The 25,103-nt window shown below is 33.2% G+C and overlaps 3 protein-coding genes across 3 annotated transcripts; 2 read left to right on the top strand and 1 right to left on the bottom strand.

Annotated features, from left to right (window-relative positions):
• Positions 1 to 6,527: 6,527 nt before the first annotated feature.
• Positions 6,528 to 8,064, bottom strand: LOC137813998 (putative 2-oxoglutarate-dependent dioxygenase AOP1). Its single transcript, XM_068616510.2, has 3 exons — positions 7,488 to 8,064; positions 6,972 to 7,296; positions 6,528 to 6,878 (listed from the first exon to the last, which is right to left on the bottom strand). Exons 1-3 carry the CDS (start codon positions 7,859 to 7,861, stop codon positions 6,636 to 6,638), a joined length of 942 nt encoding a protein of 313 aa, XP_068472611.1. The 5' UTR covers positions 7,862 to 8,064; the 3' UTR covers positions 6,528 to 6,635.
• A 600-nt stretch (positions 8,065 to 8,664) lies between these two features.
• On the top strand, positions 8,665 to 10,330 carry LOC137813997 (putative 2-oxoglutarate-dependent dioxygenase AOP1.2). Its single transcript, XM_068616509.2, has 3 exons — positions 8,665 to 9,192; positions 9,336 to 9,657; positions 9,939 to 10,330. Exons 1-3 carry the CDS (start codon positions 8,813 to 8,815, stop codon positions 10,179 to 10,181), a joined length of 945 nt encoding a protein of 314 aa, XP_068472610.1. The 5' UTR covers positions 8,665 to 8,812; the 3' UTR covers positions 10,182 to 10,330.
• A 10,563-nt stretch (positions 10,331 to 20,893) lies between these two features.
• On the top strand, positions 20,894 to 22,945 carry LOC137813999 (putative 2-oxoglutarate-dependent dioxygenase AOP1). The gene is made up of 3 exons (XM_068616512.2): positions 20,894 to 21,451; positions 21,960 to 22,287; positions 22,419 to 22,945. The coding sequence occupies exons 1-3, from the start codon at positions 21,078 to 21,080 to the stop codon at positions 22,674 to 22,676; spliced, it is 960 nt and encodes a 319-aa protein (XP_068472613.1). The 5' UTR covers positions 20,894 to 21,077; the 3' UTR covers positions 22,677 to 22,945.
• Positions 22,946 to 25,103: the final 2,158 nt, after the last annotated feature.

The raw sequence follows: 25,103 nt of genomic DNA, 5'->3' as shown, positions 1-25,103 counted from the left end.
AAATACATAAAAGGTACCGTCATTTGTGTGCAATTTAAAGTCTTTGTGAAACAGGAAAGAGAGTTCCTTTCAACATTGATGCCTGCCATCTTTGATTTGCGAAAGTTTAGTTTCAACCCAGAAGCCAACTCTTAACATCTCAAGATAGCTTTTATAGCAACAACATTACCATAATCAGCTTCACACAGAAATAGAGTATCATCAACAAATTGTAACATGCACACCTCTACATTAGGCCTACCAACCTTCACACCTTGAAGCAAGTTGATCTTTTGAGCTTGTCTCACTAACCTAGCCAAACCTTCAGCTACAATATTGAAAAGGAATGGAGTTAGAGGGTCTCCCTGCATCAATTTGCGTGTGGGTTTGAATTCCGCCGTAGGCTACCGTTAACCAAGATTGAGATCGATGCAGATTCCAAGCACCCTCTAATCCACATAATCCATTTTCTAAAAAATCCCAGACTTAGCATCATATCAAATAAGAATTCTCATTAGACCGAGTCATACGCCTTCTCATAATCCGCTCCTCTTATCCCTTTTAAGTTCTTCTACCACCCCATTAGCCACCAAAACGTTGTCAAGCAACCCTTTATCTTTCAGGATCGCCGATTAATTTTCATTAATAACTGAGGGTAGTACCTTCCTTATTCTGCATGAAAGAACCTTCGCAATAATCTTGTACAGAGCACCCACTAGAGAAATTGCCCTATATTGGTCAAGCTGCATTGGGTCGCGCACTTTAGGCACGAGAGCTATAAATGATGCATTACAGCCTATAGGTATAGCACCCGAATCATGGAACAGTTGCACAGCTGCTACAATATCATGTTTGAGAACATCCCAACTAGTCTTGATGAAGTTAAAATTGAACCCATCTGGCCTAGAGCTTTTTGATCCATCTGCCACACCGCTTCCTTTACTTCATCCATAGAAAAAGTGTATATCATGCTTAAGCTATCCTCCGAGGATAAAGAATTGAAATCAACATCTCCAAGTCTAACCCCCAAGGTTGTGCTTCACTTAAATCTATCCTCAAACAAATTTTTCGCTTCCCTTCTGATTACTTCAGGATCCTCACTCCATTGGCCCCCTACATCGAATCCTTTGACTACATCCCTTAGTCTTCTCCATCTAATTATAGAGTGTTAGTATTTTGAGTTTGAATCTCCATGCTTAAACCAGTTAACTCTTGCCTTTTGCTTGAACAATGAATCTAACTTTTTGTTTGTCATGATAAGTTGATTGATGAGGTCCATCCTTTTCAACTTTTCCCATCACACCTTGCGTCTTGGATGTCAAGTAACTTAATGTCCTTTAGGATCTTTTTCTTGGTTGTGTCCAGGTTCCCAAACACTTCACGGTTCCATACCTTAAGGTCAGCCTTCATAATCTTGAGTTTTTCTTTAAGAGACTCAACTCATTCCCATTCGTAGGATAAGAATTCCATTTAGCTTTTACCATTTCCTTGAACCCATACTCCAAACTCCAAGCATCAAGAGTTCTAAACTGTCTTGGACCCCAATCCTTAATCATAGACTTCACCACAATAGCACAGTGATCCGAAATCTCTCTCAGTTGCACATATTGTTTGCACATTAACCATATATGGATTCAATCATCAAATACTAACACTTTGTCCAACCTTCTTTTAGCTGAACCATTTGATTTAAACCACGTGTATTTTTTTTCCAACAATTGGTATTTCCAACAAAAAATTCTTTTCGATGAAGCTATTAAAATCGCTAATTTCACTCTTTTGGTTCCCCCTTACTCTTGCTCCTTTCCTTTCGTTCACACACCTAACAACATTAAAATCGTTGCAAAAGCACCAACTTAAGTTTTGATGTGCATATATGATATTATATAGTTCCTCCCATACACTAACTTTCTCACTCAAGATACAAGGTGCATACACATTGACCACTACGCATTTGGTTTTGGATCTTAGGTGCTGACCAAACGTTGCAATGAAACCTTTTCCCATCACATGACTATTATAGCTGAAAGCATCTTTGTGCCACATGGTTAACATGCTCCCAGCATCGTGTACACCTTCGTTATGCAACCATCCAACATTACTATCCCCCCACATTTGGTAACCCCTAGCATCAGAGAAAGCCGCCATTTTTGTTTCTTGCAAGCACAACATCTCTGCACCTTCATTAGCAATAATTTGTCTAAGGTGTTAAAATATATGGCCTTAAACGAGAGGGGGGGTGAATTTTTTAAGAGGGGTTTTTGAAAACTTTTTCAGCTTGAACAAAATCCCTTGTGTGAATCCAGATCAAAATTTCAGTTAGCCAAGAATTTAAGCACAAAACAGCAAAGCACCAGAAAAACAATTGGTTGTTTATACTAGTAAAGCAATAACAAATGAATTTAAATGAGTGTAAGGGAAGAAAGAGATACACAAACAGTTTATACTGGTTCGTTCTTAAACCAAGAGCTACATCCAGTCCCCATAAGCCACTGGGTAATCCACTAAGCAATCAACACAGATTACACACAAACCACCAAAGTAGTGACCTTGAACCCTTCAAGAAACACACTCATTTTGGCACAACACACACCAAGAATGTTGATCTTGACACCTCAAGAACACACAACACTCATTGGCAACAACACCAGAATTTACAGAAGATTCAAAACAAATTACACTTGTTTACAGAACAATATGAAATCAATACAGCTGCAATCCTATTCCATTCTTTCTTGAGAAAACTCAAAGCTTGATGTGAATGTTCAAAAACTTGAAAGCAATCTTTCTCACAACTGAAAGTCAAATCTGTTTCTCTTATTTGTTTTAAAACATAAACAAACCATTTATACTTTTCAAAGATTGGTCAAAGCATTTAATAGAAGAGCGTATTCAGTTGGAAATCATTTAAAGCACATTCAACTACCAAAACAGAATTTTGTTAGGATTTTCAAAGAGGTCGAGTGTATGGTACAACAGACTTGGTTGCTAACTTCTGCCAAGGTGTCTCTTCCCTCACTCAACCCTATGCTTCCGACGCTTCACAATCTGATCAGTTGATTGAAAATCAACAACTTCGTGCAAAACTTAATATGTGGGGTCAAAAGTATGCACACTTAAAGGAGGAAATGAAGGTCATAGAGGAACAATTTGTCTCAATGTTGCAATATGACAATGCTTTCACTAGCACAAGTCAATTCCACCACTAGTATGATGACAAACTCCTCCCTTAAAGTGCATCCCAAACTGTAAGTTTAATTATTTCACATTTTTATTATATACTAAATATTTTAGTTATTTGCATTTACTTATTCACATTGTTTGTATTTTTTTTACAGATCACATCACTACTATTTACTTCTTGGGATGCATTTTATATTTTCATTTGCACTCTTTTTATATAATTGTAATCGAACATTTTAAGTTTTCATACTTGTAGTTAATTTCTAAAGTACAATTCTATTTTATGTTTTATTTTAATTATAAGTTATATTTTATGTATTAATATTTAGTTTGAATGATTTTGATGGACGAAATTATCTAAATGACTTTGTTTAACTATTTGAATAATTTTTGTATTGTGAATGTGGTGTGAATGACGAGGATTTGTTATTTTGAATTGAAATTTGATTGTTATAGGTAAAAATGGCGAGACAAAAAATAACTATTCAAAGTTGTTACACAGATAACTTTTTATTTATTTATACTATAAAAACTTACGCTAAACTAAGCCTCGAGTTAACAATACATGTATGCAATCATTAAACATGACGTATATTATATTTATTAAATTTAATAATATCTATTCAAAGTTGTTACACATATAACTTTTTATTTATTTATACTATAAAAACTTACGCTAAACTTATTAGCCTCGAGTTAACAATACATGCATGCAATCATCCTAATTAGATATTTGCATCAAAATTCACAAATTTATTAAATATTAAGTATAAAATATATTAAATGTCACTTTTAATATTAATGTGTCAATAGGTAGTAAAATTTCCTTTTATTTATTTTTCATTAACTGAAATATAAAACTATGGTTTTTTGCATAGTTTTAGAAAGTACTTATCTTTTAAGATTTATTTTATTCTTTTATTTAGGTAAAGTTACACATACCATAATCAAAATCCGTATGTAAGACCCAAAATCCGTATATAAAATAGGTTTACATACGGATAAATCCTAGATTTTTTATAAATCCTAGAGGCATTTTGCACTGGCTAGGACTCGAACCCAAGCCCATAGGACTCGAAACCAAGCCCCAAAATAATGTTACAAGCAAACTCAGCCAGGATTATTCGAACCCAAGTCTTTCCAGTGACCAGGGGAAGCATTGACCACTAGACCAGACAAATTCTTTGGTCATATTATTATTTTTATTATACTTATACATATTAATATAATTATTATTAATATTAATATAATTATTATTAATATTAATATAATTATTATTAATATTAATATAATTATTATTAATATTAATATAATTATTATTAATATTAATATAATTATTATTAATATTAATATAATTATTATTAATATTAATATAATTATTATTAATATTAATATAATTATTATTAATATTAATATAATTATTATTAATATTAATATAATTATTATTAATATTAATATAATTATTATTAATATTAATATAATTATTATTAATATTAATATAATTATTATTAATATTAATATAATTATTATTAATATTAATATAATTATTATTAATATTAATATAATTATTATTAATATTAATATAATTATTATTAATATTAATATAATTATTATTAATATTAATATAATTATTATTAATATTATTATTAACATTATTATTAATATTATTATTAACATTATTATTAATATTATTATTAACATTATTATTAATATTATTATTAACATTATTATTAATATTATTATTAACATTATTATTAATATTATTATTAACATTATTATTAATATTATTATTAACATTATTAATATTATTATTAACATTATTATTAATATTATTATTAACATTATTATTAATATTATTATTAACATTATTATTAATATTATTATTAACATTATTAACATTATTATTAATATTATTATTAATATTATTAATATTATTATTAATATTATTAGTATTAATATTCATATTATTATTAATATTTATTAATATTATTAGTATTAATATTCATATTATTAATATTATATTCATATTATCAATATTATATTCATATTATTAATATTAATTTTGATATAAATATACATTTAGATATTTATTGTGTGTGTATAGTAGTTTTATTTGACTTGAGTAATATTACTTTTATCCGGATATAGATAGATAGAGAGAAAAATGAAGAAATTATATAATATTAATATAACTTTAATACTATAAATACATATATATTGATTAATATATTTCTTTTTTAATCATTAATTTTTTAAAACTCATGGTTAAATTTAAATTTACTTTCATATTATATATATATATATTAATATAAAATTATTTGATATCTTATTTTCAAATATAGGTTATTATAGGTAGTTGTGAAGTTTTTGTTAGATGGCTATATAGGTGTTTGTATCTTACACTTCTTTTCTGATTTGAGATTCTTGTATAAGGATTGAAATATCCTTAAAATGTTTTGTTTAATTTTTTTTATTCTTTGTCGATAAAAAAAATCTTATTTTCAAATATTTACTTACATAGATTAAAATTGATATAATGTATAATTTTTAAAATATTTTAAATTATAAATTATTTAATCACTTTGTCATTATGATTTATATATTAGTAGAAAGGGTTATTTAGTAACAACTTTTTACATAGATTTATGGAATAATTAATATAGTTTAAACTATAATGATATGCTAACTAGTAGGTATTAGAGATTTAATTAATAGTTAATGTAAAAGTCATCATTTTATGTTAAAAGATAATATTGTTTGTTGACAATATTCTTTACTATAACACACAAGTAAAACCAACTACCTATAATGAACTTAATTAAGTCAATATGATCGTAAAATAATAATTAATATGATAGTTGATTTTAATGTAATAGGTAATATGATGATTATGAGTATGACATATATTAAATTTGATTCGTACTAATAGATAATATAATAAATTATGTTTAGATTCAAGTAGATTATAAATAAATTAAATGTGATTCATATGTTAATATTGTTAGTATCATTAATATTGTTAGTATTATTATTATTGTTAGTATGATTAATATTGTTAGTATTGTTAGTATTATTAATATTGTTAGTATTGTTAGTATTATTAATATTGTTAGTATTATTAATATTATTAATATTGTTAATATTGTTAGTATTATTAATATTGTTAGTATTATTAATATTGTTAGTATTATTAATATTGTTAGTATTATTAATATTGTTAGTATTATTAATATTGTTAATATTATTAATATTGTTAGTATTAATAATAATAATAATAAGTATAATAAAAATCATAATAAAACTAAAGAATTTGTTTGGTGTAGTGGTTAAATTTTACTTGATTGCTGAAGGATTGCTAAAGGAACTTGGTTTTGAATCTCATTCACTGCTAATTTTATTTTATGGTGCTAATAATTACATACGGAAAAAATGTTGATTTTACATACAGATCAGTTGCTACCATGGATCAAATGTCAAACTCCACAATAAACCTTGAGAGCATTTTTTGTATTCTGAGAAGAGCGAAGAAACTTCATGAACTCACTCTGGACAAAGGGCTTGAAAAGCAAAGGGTGCTCCTCTGTCACAAGCTCATTTGGTGCCTTTATTATGAACCCTGGTTTTGGAACTGTGAACAATCCAACAGTCAACCTTGTCTCATTTCCAGTCATCATCACTTGGTGAATCGGTGTATGCACCCTCCCATTAGTCCACGCCTGCAACATATTTCATTGAGATCTTGCATTAATCACTAAGTATTTTTTGTGCTACATTTTCTTATAAGATTTTGTAAGTGATATAGAAATTACATAAAATGTGTCGCCAGTGACAACAACGAAACTGTTTGATGATGAGGGCTTGTATTTGATCCACTCTCCATTTTTGGTCTGAATCTCTAAGCCATCAATTTGATTTTGACATAGTATGGTGAATATGTTCTTATCTGTGTGCTCTGCTATGGCAACTTTCGGTTCATTAGTTTGAGGGGCTGTGTACTTGATAAGCCGTGCAAGGTAATATGTTGAGTTCATGTGCTCATCCAAATACTTTTCAACACCTAAACTCTCCAAACACATCTTCCTAATCATCCGATCCAACCTTGACACTTTCTCAGTGAAGAACTGCAGATTTTTGCTGCCATGTAATTAACAACAAAAGAGGCTCAAAAGGGTATGTTATTTTATGATGTAAAAAGTTGTTGTTTCACTAGCAATTGATTGATGTGGCAAGATTTGTAACTTTTCTTGTGCTCAAACATAAATGGTAAATCACAAGTATGAGATGTGGTGGTGTGTGTTAAAAAAAGAGTAGTTTGTAATGCATACCTAAAACTTGATTTTCCTTGTGGCCATAAGATGTTGATCAAACTTTCCACTTTCTCATAAACATCAGCATCGTCAATTCCTATGCTCTCATAGAGTTGAATAGGACCAACATAACCACGGAATGGCTTGCTTGACACAGCTAGTTTCTTGGTTTCTAAAGGGAGATTGAATAACTCGTCCACTTCAAAAAATATTGCTTTTCGAATATGCAAAGGTACTTCATCAAACACAGCCTCAAAGCAACCATACTCTACAAGTGCTTTGTGAACTTGGGATTTCACTGATTCCCACTCTGCAACATTGGATTCCAACTCCACGACGGAGAAGTCAATAATTGGAAGCTTCACTTCAGTCTCAGATCCCATTTTTTTCATATGAATCCTCTTAATGTGATAATTGATTTGGAAGGAGATTTCATTTCTTTAACCAAAATTATCTGAAGATATAATTCTTATAATTTAAAGAAAAATATTATTATTTTGTTATGGAATAAGAAACTTGGCTTGGAAAACAAATTGGCATGGACGCAGTTTGCATAATATAATTCCACTCAATCACTTAACTTAAAATTTACTTTTTTTTTTTACATGTGTTAGGTGCACTATATATATTTTTTTAAAATTCAATCATGTCAAGAAGTTATAAAGGACAATTATTTTTTTACATGTGTTAGGTGCACTATATATATTGTTTTAATCTGAATAGAATAAATGGTGACGTTTGTACGAAAATTAATGGAAGATTTTAATAATTAATTATCGTGGATTAAAGCCAATGTCCAAAGGTATTGAATACATTTGCTGAGATCATGAGTGTGAAATTATATGGTGGTCCTGTATATATATCAATTATTGAGTTCAATATATGTATAAAAGAAAAATATTAATAATATAATCTATCAGTCAACTCTAAATATTTTACAAATTTTAGCACTTAAGTTTTTATCTTCAATTTTATCATTAAATTTATTTTCACATATTTTATCATCCAAGTTGTTTTCTCCACATTATATCACTATGTTTACCAATTTTAATTTTTATACATTTTACCATTAAATTTGTAATAAAAATAAAAATATATAAACATTTTATATATTTAAGATATCAGTAAAATATATGAAAATTGAAAAATGTTGGATATCTGATATACACTCGTAATTCAGAAACGAAGGGAAGATATTATATATGTACATATCCACTATAATTGATGAAGTTCCACAAAATATATTCCTAAAGTTAGATCTTACTTAGTTGAAATCAAATATAAATACACAGATGTAGGAGTTTCAAAATCCAAAAAATTTGGTAAAACACTACCTGTTATTGATGGGGTTGGAAAGAGAGAATACAAAATCTCTACCTATTATTGATTTCAGTGATGAAAACCTAAAACTTGGTACTCAAACATGGATTTCCACTTCTGATGCTGTGAGGGGTGCCTTAGAGGATCACGGTGGATTCTTAGCACACTACAATAAGGTTGAACCACTGGTCAACGACTCTGTCTTCTCTGCAATGGAACAACTCTTTGACCTTCCATTAGAAACAAAAATGCAGCACACCACTGAAAAGCCTATCTATAGCTATGCAGGGCAACGCCGTGATATTCCTTTGTATGAATCCATGGCCATCGATAACCCATTGAATGCTAAAAGTTGTCACAAGTACACAACCACTATGTGGCCACAAGGGAATGATCAATTCAGGTAATCAACTAATGAACCATTTTCCAATTTTACTATTGAACTTGTCAACAAACTTTGAAGTTATTAAATCAGAGTTATTAGTTATTGTAACAGAAATGAACTTGCTGTACGTGATATCAAACATTTTCCTGTTGTTTTTTTAGTGAAATTGTGAATTCATATGGAAAGAAAGTTGCAGAACTGGATTATATTGTTAAGAGAATGGTGTTTGGGAGCTATGGATTGGAGAATGAGAAATGTGAGTGTTTGCTTGAATCAACAGATTATGTTCTGAGATGCTACAAATATAGAACACCTGAGGCTGGTGAGACCAACTTGGGAGTGCATCCTCATACAGATTCTGGTTTCCTTACAATATTGAATCAGAGGTTAAATGGCTTAGAAATTCAGTTGAAGAATGGAGAGTGGTTCCAGGTTGATGCCTCACCCTCCATCTTTGCTGTCTTGGCTGGTGATGCATTTATGGTAATGTATTCTTTTTATCTTTGATTAATAATATAAAAACTTGCACTAACAATATTGTGCAATGATTGACTTATGGAATAGTGATTGCTCATTGCTAACCAAACATTACATTATTAAATAAACTATTATGAATTTCTTCGAATGAGGCATGTATTATATGATGAGTTCTATAGTGATTGTTGAAGGCCTAACACAACCATCTGTCTTTATTGGTTAACATAGTCCATTGTACTATAAAAATCATTGATAATTGTTCTGCCATTAAAACTCTAAATTTGCAGGTATGGAGTAATGACAGGATACGCGGTTGTGTACACAGAGTATTAATGAATTCAAAGGTAGAGAGATACAGTTTGGGGCTGCTTTCATATGCTGGAAAGGTGATGGAACCAGAGGAAAAATTAGTGGATGAAGAACACCCTCTTCGTTATAAACCATTTGACCAATATGGATATCTTCGTTTCTTCCTCACAGAAGAAGCTGTAAAAGCTGCTTCTAGGATCAAGGCATATTGTGGTATTTGAGCTGCACAAAATATGTATAATGTGGAGTCTTACCATGTGAATAAAATCTAAATTCTAGAACTTCAACGTATGTATTATGTGTGAGCCAGTTTGTCCTTGTGTAATATGTTTGTGAAATTACTTAATGAATAAATAAGTATCAGTGGAAATGGTATACTTCCCTTTTAGTTTTCAAATTAATTAATTTATCAAAGTGTATTATAAAAAAAATAGAGAGGAACAAAAGTAAAAGAAGCAGAGAATATGAGAAGGAATAAATTTCAGGTAAATAAGATTGTATTATGAGAGTTTTTTTACATTTAATAAATGATCATGCTTCTTTTCAACTATACTATTTTGTTGTGGAATATTGACACATGATGTTTGATACTCTATTCATTTGTTGATAAAGAAACTAGATATGAAAAATTAAGTCTCATTGTTACTTCTTATTATTTATTGTTGTCTCAAATTGTATTTGAACAAAAACAACAAAATTTTTCGAAGTCTTCACAAACTTCACATTTTTGTTTTAAAAGAAAAATTCATGTGTACCTCGAATAGTTATCAACCATGGTCAATAAATATTTATGATCATGAATTGACCGTATTGAGTATGGTTCTCATACATAAATCAAATCAAAACATTTTTTAGATTTTTTTTATTTAACAAAAGGAAATTCATTCATGATAACAACAATACATTTGTTTGAAATATGCCCTAATAAAAAATGTCAAAGGGTTTCTAGATCATTAGCACTAACATTAATAGTATTGATGGTATGTGTAGATTTGGTGGGTTGGATTTGAAGTTTCTGATAGGATGGGATCCTCAGTATATAAAGTCTATATTGCATCTAAGTTGAACCAATCATCTTTAAGGAGCTTTTATCCTTAATGTGAAAGCCATTAGAGTCAAAGGTAAGAACACAAGATAAATTATCAATCAATTTTGTTACTAAAAGAAGATTAAGAGTGAAGTAAGAAATATGCAGAACATTATCTATGAGATGATTTTGATTGAGAAAAACACTTCCAGGACAATGACTTGATTTCCATTTGCTACTTTAACACGAATAGGATTAATTTGATGATATGAAGTGAAATAAATAAGGATGAACAAATGTGGTCAGTAGCACCACTATCAATAATTAAAAAACTGAAGGAAGAAAGAAATTTATTACCAATGTGTGCTTCCATGTTGAAAGGAATAACAGAGATTTGATTAGAAATATTGCCACTAGATATAGACTATTGTAAAATTAGAGTTAACAATGTGAGATACCTGCTTTGGAGTCAAATCAAACATGGGAGATTGCTTTTCTTCCTAAGGACAAAGTTGTCATAGGTTGCAAATAGGTATTCAAAATCAAATATAAGGCTAATGGGACAGTTGAAATGTATAAAGCAAGGTTAGTGGCAAAGGGATACAGACAAAGAGAAGGCATTGACTACCTTGATACTTTCTCTCTAGTAGCAAAGATGACCATTGTATTGCCCATTTGTGGACGGTTAGTATCTGATCGCATTGTTCAGATACTTAACTGAAAAAAAATAGCCTAGCTCTATGAATCACCAATGAAAGTATAAGATGGTATTTTTACCTCTATAACTATGCCTATATTATATGAATTTATGGTTAATTTCTTTGACTAAATGTACTGTCTGGAGCTTATCAGAAGAATACCCGATCCCTATATTTGGATATTAAAACTTGTGTAAGTCGGTTCTTATCGGAAAAAGTTTTGATGAAGTCAGTTTTGTTGTTTATACCTATTTATTTTATTTATTCATTTTTAAAACACGCTTTGGCTGAAAAATAGGAAAGAGAGATGTTTTGTTCATCACCACCCTTGATAAACGCCTGATTTAAAAAGCAGGTAAGGAATTTGTTACGATTCCCCGAACAAAAGGGGCAGAGTTCTCTAAGCAAAGGTATACATTGTTTTATGCAATACATACTACACTTATATTTTATGATCTCAATTACTTTATTGTGGGAGTATTGTCAACAGGTGAAGCTCCCCTCATCTCATTGTGATCCTAGACATTCAAAGTTGCGGTTACAAGTGAATCATCTCAGAGACCACCTCTAAACTCCCGACCTCTAGTTTGGCGAGAACAACCACCATAAGGTTGCTTCTTTCTCTAGCTTCTATCTATAATTGGGAATTGAAACAGTTAGACATAAACAATGTCATTTTACATGGAGAGTTTAAAGAATATGTATACATGGTTGCTCCTCCTCGATTGACTTATATTTAACCAGGACCAGTTTGTACATTAAAAAATGTTTTATATGGCATTAAGCAAGTCAAGAGAGAGTGGTTTACCAAACTTTCATTCTTTTTGCTTTCTATGAGATATACTTAATCTATGAATAATCATTATGTGTTTATTAATTCTTCCGAAGGATCTCTTACATTATTATTGGGATATGTGGATGATATAATATTGGCAGAAAATGATAAAGAGGAGATCGATATAATCAAACAAGCCTTGAATCAAACATTCAAGATTAAGGATCTTGAAGATTTAAGATATTTTCTTGGTCTTGAAATAACAAGTAAGAAAGGGATAATGATGAATAAAAGGAAATATACTCTAGAATTGTTAACATATGTTGGTCTTTTAGCCTGCAAACCTACACTCACTCCTATTGATAATCATGCAAAATTGTTTTCTACAGGAAGTGTTCCTTTCAAAGATGTTCAAGCCTACAAAAGATTGATTGGAAGACTTATGTATCTTGCTAATACCTGACCTTACATAACATTTTTTGTGCAACAACTTTCTCAGTTTTTTGTCAAGTCTAAAATTGTTAACTATACTGTGTTAGAATTATAGGGCTAAAACAAGAGGGGGGTGAATTTTTTTTGAAAGATTTTCACAAGTATTGAAGGTAGAGTGAAAGGCAATGAAGAATTAATCAATGGAAAAACTGTCTAGCCAAATATAAAATTGTTTTAATCTTGATGCAGAAAGTCAACCTGTTGTTTTTACGAAATATCCGTTTGTTTTTATCAGCAGTTTTATCAAAACAGATTTAAAGCAATTTAAAGAGTGTAAGGATAGAGAGATTCACACAGAATGTTTATACTGGTTCACTCAACACGTGAGCTGCATCCAGTCCTCAGAAACCACTGAGAATTCACTATGTAATCAATCACAGATTACAACTTACACAACCACAAAGAGGTAACTTTGAATCCCATAAAGCTCACTCACCCTCTTTGCAACCACACACCACTCCAAGAATGTTGATCTTGATCCCCTCAAGAACACACAACACTTCTTGGAAGCACTAGTACAAAAATACAATTATTAAGAAGGAAGGGAATAGAAAACACTTGAGTAAATCACAAGTTCAAAGATCAGAATACAAGACCCAATCCTATTCCACACTTGAGATGATCCAAAAGCTCTTTGAAAACTGTTTTTGATTGATCTCTTTCTTAGTTAAAGCATAGGAGCGTAAAACCGCCTTTATATCTTTCAATCAAATGGTTAAAAAAATTACAACAAAAGACCAAAAGATGTTGGAATCATTTAAAACAGAAAAACCACCTAACAACATTTTGTTAAGGTTTTCAGCAAAACATTCGGTTGATTTTCGAAATAACCGATTGAATGTTATTTGACAGCATTCAAAATCACTAAGTGTCAAATAACCTGTTGTTTCGAAATTTTAACCTGTTAAAATTTGTTTGACAGCAAAGGCAAAGACAAAGCTTTTCCAAATCATTTTGAAATGCACTAAGTGTCAAACAACCTGTTAAATTGAAATTTCAATCTGTTGAAATTTGTTTGACAGCAAAGGCAAAGACAAAGCTTAAAATCCACTAGGTGTCAAACAACCTGTTAAATCGAAATTTCAACCTGTTGAAATTTCACTTCCTTTTAGAAAATCCATCTTTTCAAAATTTTAAAGATTCAATTGAGCTTGGATCAACTTAAGGAGTGAATTAACAAGTTTCAAACAACTAGGCACACACACACACAACAACAGCAAGGTCTTCAAGCTTTCCACTTGGATTTGGAGACATCAAAGCATCTTGTTCAACATACTGCAACAATTAGAATTCTCATATATATTAAAGGAGCTCCAAATCTTGGTTTATTTTTCTCTTTATGCTAATCTAAAGGCATTTTGTGATAGTGATTGGGGAACTTACAGTGATTCAATACAATTAGTGAATTATTTTAGTGTGTATCTTGGAATATGAGAATTTACTCATATCTTGTAAATCAAAGAAGTAATGAACAATATCAAAGAGTTCCTATAAAGCTAAGTACAGGGCAATGAACATTGTTACATGTAAAATTCATTGGCTAACTTATCTTTTTTAAGACTTTAAAGTTTCTTTTGAGCAATCATCTCTTTAATATTGTGACAATGACTCAGGAAGATACATTGTAGAAAATCCAATGTTTCACGAGCAACTGGCTAACATTTATACCAAAGTCTTAAGTCCTCAATCTTTCAAGATTATTTTTTCTATATTGTGTCTCGTCAATATTTGTTCCCCAACTTGCGAGGGATATCAAAGGATAAGAATACAAGGCTTTTGGAAGAAAGCTAATATCAATTTTTTTATTTTCTAATTTTCTTAGTTATTTCTATTTGTACATGTGTTTAACCTTTATTTTTTTTTTCTTTTCTTATTCTAGCATTTATTGGCTCTTTACATTCTCTCTTGAATGGGTGTATTATTTTTTCATATTCTTTGTTTTCCTTTTTCTCCTTTGTTCATCTCTATTATTTTTTATAATATGGTATTAAAGCTCTGGTTGCTATGTTAGTTCATCCGAGAATGTAAAGAGTCAATAAAAGTTAGAATAAGAAAAAACAAAAATAAAGACTAAACATATGTACAAATAGAAACAACTAAAAATTAAAAATAAATAAATTAATATTAGTCTATTTTAAAAGCCTTGTATCCTTTGATAAAGTGTATTCATGACCTATAGTTATTTAATTAATCAATTTGAAGATTTGAACATTGAGTTAATAATATATTTAATTTTTTTCATAAAAGATTATCGTCTTTTAAGTATTATTATAAAACTTCAACATCTCATTTAAGTTTAAGTTGTACTCCAAATTTCACTAATCATCTCTTCTTGAAAGGAATATATTATTAAAAAAATTAGTATAAATATGAAGATCAAACTAAATCCATAATACAATAAAATCCATAGTCTAATTGGTTTTTAAAGAAATCTTATATAATATACGTGGGCAAATTTTCGAAACAAAAAAAAAATCTTCTAATCAATTCCTAAATTTACTAGTTGGCCAATATACTTGTTACCTTCTCTATATACATGAAATATAAAAAAAAATAATACTACAAATAGTTAAACAAACGAATTCATCTTCTCTCTTATGTTTTATTTTATCTAAAAATAACATTTTAACAAATGTATCGGTATGGACGAGACCGACACCTGGTCTTCCTGACCGAGACCCACCTGACCGAGACCTGGTCTACCTGGCCGAGACCAGGGAAACCTGGCTGAGACCTACGAGACTTGGCCGAGATGACCGAGACCTGATCCACCTGACCGAGACCAGGGAACCCTAGTCGAGACCATGTAATCGTGGTCGAGACCAGGGGAATCGTCACGGTCGGCCTGGCCGACCGACCCATATTACCATTAATGCTCAAACCAAGGTCAGTGAAGTTAATCCGTTATTAAGGATTAGGTAATGCAACCCTAAGCGAAATCCACTTCGCTAATCAGGCCCAATAAGGTAAGCCCATTAGAATAATATAAATAGCACACATCCCAAGGGGAAAGGTACGTCATTTATTACTCTTCACCTACAAGAGAACTGATCACCCGCTTTACTGACTTGAGCGTCAGAGTGCCTTCGCAGTTACCCCCACCATCCGGTGTTCACCCGAGACTGAGTTCCGAAGGAGAAGCAAGAGGACGAGAAGAACCCCAGTTCATCACCCAACAACCTGACCGACCGGCCGAGAAGTTTCTAGAAGGGCGACCTCGTCTGGAGAATGCACAACGATGTGAGAAAAAATGAAGGAAAATTCTCGTCCAACTGGGAAGGACCTTTCCGAGTCCGAGAAGTCGCAGAGGGGGGAGCTTATCACTTAGAATGGCTTTCGGGCAAAATTGTACCGAGGACGTGGAATGTCACGCACCTCAAGTTCTACTACAGCTAAAATTAATAAAGTCACTTACTCTTTCCTCACCCCACCAGGGAGGTTTTAACAAGGCACTTTCATCAAAGTACTAACCTTGCTCTCCTGTAACCACTCGGCTCGGTTTGGATGAAGCCCTAACCGGCATACCCTGCTGAGTCCGACCCATCATGTTTGGTCTGGAAGGAGCCTTAACCGACATACCCTGCCAACACCTCTCTCGGCTCGGTCTGGATGAAGCCCTAACCGACATACCCTGCCGAGTCTGACCCATCAGGTTTGGTCTGGATGAAGCCTTAACCGGCATACCCTGCCAACACCTCTCTCGGCTCGGTCTGGATGAAGTCCTAACCGGCATACCTTGTCGAGTCCGACCCATCAGGTTTGGTCTGGATGGAGCCTTAACCGGCATACCCTGCCAACACCTCTCTCGGCTCGGTCTGGATGAAGCCCTAACCAACATACCCTGCCGAGTCCGACCCATCAGGATTGGTCTGAATGGAGCCTTAACCAGCATACCCTGCCAACACCTCTCTTGGCTCGGTCTGGATGAAACCCTAACCGGCATACCCTGCCAACACCTTTATTGGCTCGGTCTGGATGAAGCCCTAACCGGCATACCCTACCGAGTCTGACCCATCAGGTTTGGTATGGATGGAGCCTTAACCGGCCTGCCCTGCCAACACCTCTCTCGGCTCGGTCTGGATGAAGCCCTAACCGACATACCCTGCCGAGTCCGACCCATCAGGTTTGGTCTGGATGGAGCCTTAACCGGCATACCCTGCCAACACCTCTCTCAGCTCGGTCTGGATGAAGCCCTAACCGGCATACCCTGTCGAGTCTGACCCATCAGGTTTGGTTGGACAAAGCCCTAACTGGCATACCCTGCCAACACCTCACGCACTAAATGGCCGAACGCCCTTCTTTACTTGTTCGATTAATAATCACAACTAAGTGGCCGACCGCCCATTTATACTTGTTCGATTAACATCACAATTAAAATGGTCGACCGCCCTTCTTTACTTGTTTGATTAACAATCACAACTAAGTGGTCGACCGCCCATTTATACTTGTTCGATTAAACATCACAATTAAAATGGCTGACCGCCTTTCTTTACTTGTTCGATTAATAATCACAACTAGGTGGCCGACCGCCCATTTATACTTGTTCGATTAAACATCACAATTAAAATGGCCGACAACCCAAACAAATAAAATCTGACATGCTTAACTTGTGCAAATTAAAAGAAATAAAGATCAAGCGAAAGAAAAAAGGGCGATATATTAAAAGGCAAAAGGAGGAGGTCACACCCCGACCTCGGGGGAAACTAAAAGCAAGAAAAGGCCACAATCCGGCCAAGGGCTAACCTAATCTTGAATCTCTACGCACTCTCCCTCCTAGGCCTTGGCCTGCCCCTTCTGGGTCTCGACCGGCACAGCCTCTTGAGCAGTCAAGGCTGCCACCTCAACAATCGGCACCAGCTGACCCTGGTAAACCTCACAATCAAGGTCAAAGTTACCAGTGGTCGGCGACCCACCATAAAGCACGTGCGCTTGACGCACGGCTCGGTCAAAACATTGTTTCAGCAGCTCCTCGGCCTCCTCATAATTTTCATCAAGCTCGGCCTCAACTTGATCTTTCGTGGCTTGAAGGGCGACCAACTCAGTGGCCGAGGACGAGAGCTTCTCATCCCTCTCCACGACCAACTTCTTCATTTCAGCAATCTCCGCGACCGCCCCCAATTTCTCGACCTCCAATAGCCGCCTCGCCTCAACGACATCCTTCTGCGCCAGCTCTCTCTCAGCCGCCTCATGAGCGATCCTGGCGGACAGGTCATTGTTAGCAGCCAGAGACTGCTTCAAATCTTCAGTTGCCTCAGCCAGTTGATGCTCCAGTTGAGACACGTCCTCGGCCTGTCAGTCTCGCCCTTGAATTTCGTTTTGAACGAGGACAATGGAGTGGCACATAAGCTCCAGGCCGCTCCTTAGCAGGTCCGAGGGAGCGACGTCTCGGAAGCACTCCCGAGTCTCCTCTGGGAGAGCCACGCGAACCCTTCGCGTGAATTGATAGCCACTTCCCAGAAGGTCGAAAGGCGAAGGTGCGGCCCCGGCCTCGGATGGCCCAACCCCACGCTCAACGGGCTGGGGCGAGGGCGGCACCACTACGGTCACCTCTCGACGAGGCAGAGGTGTCGGCATGGCTCCAGGCGAACGGGTGGTAGTGGCCACATTACCACCGTCCCTCGGACGTTTCTTGGACTTGTGGGAGGGCCCGACCCTATCGGCCCTCAACGGTAGCACCTCTAGGCTGCGACAGCCCTTGCGCTCGGCCGCCTTCTGCCTGTGCTTATCAAGAACGCTAACGGCGGTCGGGCCTTCGCAGGTACCCCCACCATCCGGTGTTCACCCGAGACCGAGTGCCGAAGGAGAAGCATGAGGACGAGAAGAACCCTAGTTCATCACCCAACAACCTGATCGACCGAAGGAAGGAGAAGAAAACTTCAATAGTTCTCTAGGTCCTATCTCCCTAGTAGGAACAACTAACATTCAAACAAAAATATCAATTAAAAATGGATTAAAAAAATTTTGGTATCTCCAAAATTTACCAATATTAAAGTTTGTGCTTTTAAAAGTTTTTCAATGAGTTGTTACACATTTAATAAATTTACAAATTTGATTTTGACTTTAACTTTAACAACAACTTATGTGTATCCGTGTTTTTTATTTTATTGTTTATATAGTTATATTTAATATTAAAAATTGAATAAAAGAGGTTATATATATTTATTATATATTTAATAAGATTTATTAAAACTAAATTCATCAATTAATATAAAAATGAGAAGGAACACTTTAATAACTTTAGTGTCACTATTAATGTTACATATGAATAAATACAAATATATGATTATATCATCTTTCAATAACCATCTATTTTCTTTACATAAAAAAGAGTCAATGAGAATAAATAAATAAACACTCTTATTTCCATCTTCATCTTTGTGCTTTCTCTTGTGGGTCTTCTTTATCCCTCTAGATTAATGGCTTCTACACCTTCATATTCAAAAAGCCTGAGGACAAAACAGAAACATGTAAATAACTTTAATAAAACATTTATTTCTTTTTAGTTTTAAAGACTTAAAAAGATTATCTTTGAAGATATAAAAGAATTAATAAATGGTTAATGTTTATAAAACAATCATTTTAGTGCTCTTGATAATAATAAAAAAAACATTTAAGTCTATAATAAAAAGAAAAAAAAAGTATTTAAGGGGAAATAGTGAAGAAATAAGCAACAGACGTCATATGAATATCTGAAATGCACAAAAAAAATTGTGGTTAGGTTTACAATTGTAGTGTCTTTTGAAAAAGAAATTAAGAAACTTACTCATTTGAGAGTGGAAGAAACAAAGTGAGTGGGGGGATTCGAGAAGAGAGCGCGTTGGACGTAGAGTCACTTATCTTAATTCAACCAAGGGACCAATTTTCATGCACTTATGACGAGAACTATAAACCAATATGAAAACTATATACAAAATCCTATATATAAAATCGCAATGCATGTAAAGAAGATGGAACAATTGGAACAAAACCAGAAAAAGTAAAAAAAAAATGAGGATGAGAGTAGGTACGTCTCTACAGAAAAGAAAAGAGAAATAGAAAAGAAAAAAAGTAAGACTACATGTCTCTAATAGAAAAGGGGATGTGAGATAAGGGAGTGAGGTTTCACATACATTAATATTATATATGATCAGGTTAAGGGCCATTAAGAGAGAGAAGTGAGAAGTTTTGTATAGAGAGGAAAGTGGAATGTTTTTTATAGAGAGAGAATTGAGAAATTGTTAAAAAAAGTTACTTTTAGTTTTCATATTATAGAATTAAAAAAATGAGAGTGGATACTAGAAAAAGACACTACTCCAAAAAAGTCCTTTAACGACAGTTAGAAAGGCTCATATAAAGACGGTTCTTGAATCGTCATTATTGCATGTATCGTTATAAATCAATTGTTTATAACGACAGTTCTAGAACCGTCTTACGAAACCCATCGTTATATACTGCTCAACAATGTATATAACGATGATTCTTAGGACAACCATGGTTAAAAAAAAAAATTACAAGATTATCTCATCTCCTTCTTATCGATGATTTTATAAAAATCGTCTTTATTTGGGGTCACTTTTTCGAGATTTTGTACTAGTGAGAAAATGACAAGAATGTTCAAAATAAAAATAAAATAAAAAAAACTTCTTATTATATATTTTTAAAATAATAAAATGAAATATTAATATAAAGATATTTATATAAAAAAGAATGATTACAATTGAAAAAAATCTTTTTTATATATAAATATAGATACGAAGAAATTTTTTTTTATATATAAATATAGATACAATCGAAGAAATTTTTTTTGTATATAAATATAGATAGAATGTATAAAAAATAGTTTGATTCAGCCAACCATTCCTATAAAATATCACAATTTTATAACTAAACGGGGTTCGAAATTTGGATTCGTTTTTGCTATCCATAAACTATTAAATCTTCCTTCACCTACTCAATCACGTTGATTAAAAAAAAAAATCATGATTACGGTCAAATAAATGAAGTTAAAATTTTAGCCGCTAAAAACAAACAAATATATTGTTCCATTATAAAATCACACAAAATTGGAGAAAAACTATTCCCATCTTCGTTCCAAGCACAAATTGTTTTGAACAACAACAGTGGTATTGTTCTCCAGAGAGCATAGATGGGATCCGAAACACAGTCTCAACTTCATGTGGTAGACTTCACTGATGAAGCCATGAAGCCTGGCACCGATGCATGGCTCTCAGCCTGCATTCTTGTCAGGACTGCACTTGAAGACAATGGTTGTTTTCTTGCACGCTATCATGGAATTGGCAAAGATCTTTGTGATTCTGTTGTATCTGCAATGGGAGACTTGTTTAGTCTCCCAGTGGAAACAAAAGCACAAAAAACCAGTGACAAACCTTTCCATAGCTACTTAGGACAAGTCTCGTGGCTTCCCTTGTATGAATCTTTGGGCATTGATAATCCTCTGACCTTACAAGGGTGCCAAAAATTCACCCACATAATGGGGTTGCAGGGGAATCATCGTTTCTGGTAGGTACCCTTTTTCCTTTACACACATATTTAATGAAAAACCAAGGGTCCAAATCACTATACATTCTCTGTGCTTCATGCTGAGTTTTTCCTATTAAAAAGTGACACTTGATTAAAAGGGTAAACATTATTTGCTATTTTTTCTTCGAAAAGTTATTTCACATACACCAAACTTTAAGTGTGTTTGAAGCAACAAAAATACAATAAGAAATTACTTTCCCAATTACCACAAACCAGTCCTCTGAACTTGAGATAATTTTTAATTCAAAAACTTTAAGATAGTTGTTTCTACTTTGAACACTTTTTCATGCTAAATAACTGTTCTTTGTGTTTATACTTGCCTCTTAATAAAAGAGTAGGTAGCATCTTGGTACAAATAAATTAACAAATAAGAGAGAATATGATTTTTTGAACCAGATACTATTTTCCTCAAACTTTGTTTATGATATGATTGTACAAAATTGTTCACGGTAGAAGTTTCCTTTGTCCAATTTGTCCAAATATATAGTGAAAGCGTCAATGAGTATGCTAAATTGTTGGGAGAATTAGACCATATGGCAAAGAGAATGGTGTTTGAGAGCTATGGTGTGGACATGGAAGGACGCGAGTGCATGATTGAATCAAGCGATTATCTGCTTCGATGCATGAAATATAGAACAGCTGAGACGGATGAAAATGATTTGGGATTGCAATCTCACACAGACTTGACCATCGTATCCATAGTTCATCAGCTGAATAATCTGAATGGCTTGGAAATCAAACTGAAGGATGGAGAATGGATTGGGGTTGATGCCTCTTCCTCCTTGTTTGTGGTTATGGCCGGTGACGCACTCAATGTGAGTACACACATATACATAAACCCTAATTATGTATACCTATCACAGTACCTTTGTTTTGCATGATTAATATTATATTTTGTTTTGCATGATTAATTAATTGACTTTGGTTCATTATATTTTCATGGTAGGTGTGGAGTAATGGTAGAATCCGACCATGTGAACACAGAGTTATCATGAATGCAACGAAAACCAGATACTCTATGGGACTATTTTCTTTTAGTGGTGAGATTTTGCAGATACCAGATGAGCTAGTGAGTGAGGAACATCCCTTGCGTTATAAATCAATATTTGACCATTATGAATACCTTCGTTACCATGAGAAAGAGAACAACAAAGACTCTTATTCTCGAATCGAAGCCTATTGTGGAATCTCATCCCTATCCTAATATCATCGAAGATGATGAAAGTGTTTCTGCTTTTGTGTATGAATAAGTTGGATTGCATGCATTGGTTGTTGCCTTTACGCGTGTTCGTTATGACAGTACTTTTTTTTTGTTAATAACTTTTTAAACCACTATTGTAATTGATGCATTAATATCTTAATCTTCATGTTTCATGAATAATATTAGGCTTACGGCACGTGCACGAAGAGAACGTATTGATAAATGTAATTCTTGTTTCTGGTTAAAATGTGAGTATTATTATTGTTAGAAAATAGTTCTCAACTCATTGTGTAAAGTCTATCATACAAACGAAAAATGATAATAAAGAAAACTGCAAATGTTAGACAATAGAAAGTAAAACAAGAACAAGAAATAATCACACACAAATTTAACATGATTCCATTGAAGTGTTAATGAATTTTAATGAATTTTAATCTACGTTCATGTGAGAATTCACTAATTTTATATATTACAACTTCATATATTTTTTTCTCTTTTGCAAACTCTCACTCCAAATACTACTCTAACATTACAACTTTCAGTTAGCTTCTACTAAAAGTACAAAAAGCAAATCCATTTACAACCGACACAAGTGAAATGTGTCTAGAGTAAGGAGGAAGACATGTGAACAATGCTTCTCATAACAAAACAGACTAGTCATCAAATAGTTCCACTACGAAGCTCAGTAGACGCTAAGAGACTACACGGTCTACTGAGACTATCTTCTACATATTAACACTAGACCGTCTGACACTGATCAGATGACTTAGAAACCTTTGATCAAGATTTTTCACTGAGTATATTCTTCACAAATATTCACCTTCGCTCATTTGGGAAAAAGTTGTTATTTTCCATTAAGCCCATTAAAAGCTTAATCTACAATAGTTGGATAAAATCCAAGAAATGAAAGAACTTATTATCTGGAAAATCTTCATAATTATATTAGAGGGATTATGATCGGTTGAGACTTTCATCACCTTCATAAACCCTCGTGCAATCTCCTCTCTTACAAATGCAGTTTAACATCAATATGCTTAGTTCTTTCACGATGAAGTCAGTTCTTAGACAATTGCATTGCACAGGTACTGTCACAATAGATTGTGACAATCTAGTCTTGCACCTTCAACTCCTTGGCAAGACCCTTAAGCCATAAAGCTTCATTCATAAAAAATTTCATGATAGTACATTTATCTTTTGTGGTTGACAAAGTCACTATCTTCTATAAACTAGAATTCCAACTGATAGCAATACTATAAGTAGTTAAACCATAGTTTATGAGAGATTGTCTAGTGTCCAAACACCCATCATAGCTTGAGTCAACAAAACCTTCTATGGCATCTCTGGCAGATTTTATGACTTTGCCATACACCAAGAATCTTCCAGGTAATCCCTTAAAATAATGAAGAATCCACTAAAAAACTTTTCAATGTGCTCTCCCAGGATTGAACATGAACTTGCTAACAATGTTCACAACATAGGTTATATTAGAGAACACCCAAACAATAGCATACATAACAAAACCAAAAATGTTAGCATATGGAAAATCAATGTTGTTCCTTTACCGTCTTAAGAGATTATTCATCACTCAACTTGTGGTGAGATGTAAGAGCTTTGGATATAGATTTTAAGTTTGTCATACCATATAGCGATTTGTTTAACTTGCAAACATAATCATTCTTGTCTCCTACCTCAAATCCTTATGGTTGTTTTATGTAGATGGTTTCCTCTAAGTCTTCATATAGGAACACAATCTTGACGTCCATATGTTCCAACTCAAGATTAAACTCAACAATTGTGACTAACAACATCCTAATGGATCTGTATTTTACTGTAGGAGAAAACAAATCATTTAATCAACTCTTTCTCTTTGAGTAAAACATCTAGCCACAAATTTTGCCTTAAATTTTTTTTACTAGTTTCTGGATTACCATCTTCACATTTGAAAATCCATTTGTAGCTAACCAACCTAGAACCCATGGGTCTATGAACAAGAGTCCATATATTGTTTAGATGGAGTGACATCATCTCCTCGTTCATGATGTTCTTGCCAGTTGACCTGCTCGCCAGTTGACTCCGACCACAAGCCCTAGCTCCGTATATCTCTTGCTGCTCTAGAATGTAACTCCGCTGAAACAAAGGGGGTCGTACCTATTGATTGCACTCCGATGATCAAGTCAGTACAGGGCTTATAAGAAACAAGAAGTAGTAAGTTTCAGTCTTAGAAACAACGTACGTTAACCTGGAATCTCAAGTCCCTTTTATAGTTTACCTCTTGTAACAACTTTCTATTACGAGAATATAATCTCAACTGAAAGCATACCCTACAGGAAAATATTCTACTTAAGGGCACACCCTCATGGTGTTGCAACAACACGAAATCTTTCCTTCATGGAGTGCATAAAATAATAACAGAATAACCACCAGGGTACC

This window comes from Phaseolus vulgaris, chromosome 1 (genome assembly GCF_051622355.1).
Source record: "Phaseolus vulgaris cultivar YP4 chromosome 1, ASM5162235v1, whole genome shotgun sequence".
In the NCBI taxonomy this organism is placed as follows: domain Eukaryota; kingdom Viridiplantae; phylum Streptophyta; class Magnoliopsida; order Fabales; family Fabaceae; genus Phaseolus; species Phaseolus vulgaris.
The sequence above is the reverse complement of the archived record's forward strand: the minus strand, read 5'-3'. Positions and strand labels throughout refer to the sequence as shown.

Bases quoted from the DNA above. Each gene is read 5' to 3' on its own strand.
- LOC137813999 (XM_068616512.2), top strand. From the start codon at position 21,078: ATGGGATCCGAAACACAGTCTCAACTTCATGTGGTAGACTTCACTGAT. The intron at 21,452-21,959 runs GTAGGTACCCTT...CCAAATATATAG, and splicing joins CAGGGGAATCATCGTTTCTG to TGAAAGCGTCAATGAGTATG. The intron at 22,288-22,418 runs GTGAGTACACAC...TTTTCATGGTAG, and splicing joins TGGCCGGTGACGCACTCAAT to GTGTGGAGTAATGGTAGAAT.
- LOC137813997 (XM_068616509.2), top strand. From the start codon at position 8,813: ATGGGGTTGGAAAGAGAGAATACAAAATCTCTACCTATTATTGATTTC. The intron at 9,193-9,335 runs GTAATCAACTAA...TTGTTTTTTTAG, and splicing joins CAAGGGAATGATCAATTCAG to TGAAATTGTGAATTCATATG. The intron at 9,658-9,938 runs GTAATGTATTCT...CTAAATTTGCAG, and splicing joins TGGCTGGTGATGCATTTATG to GTATGGAGTAATGACAGGAT.
- LOC137813998 (XM_068616510.2), bottom strand. From the start codon at position 7,861: ATGAAAAAAATGGGATCTGAGACTGAAGTGAAGCTTCCAATTATTGAC. The intron at 7,297-7,487 runs GTATGCATTACA...ATTACATGGCAG, and splicing joins CAAGGAAAATCAAGTTTTAG to CAAAAATCTGCAGTTCTTCA. The intron at 6,879-6,971 runs GTAATTTCTATA...AATATGTTGCAG, and splicing joins TCACTGGCGACACATTTTAT to GCGTGGACTAATGGGAGGGT.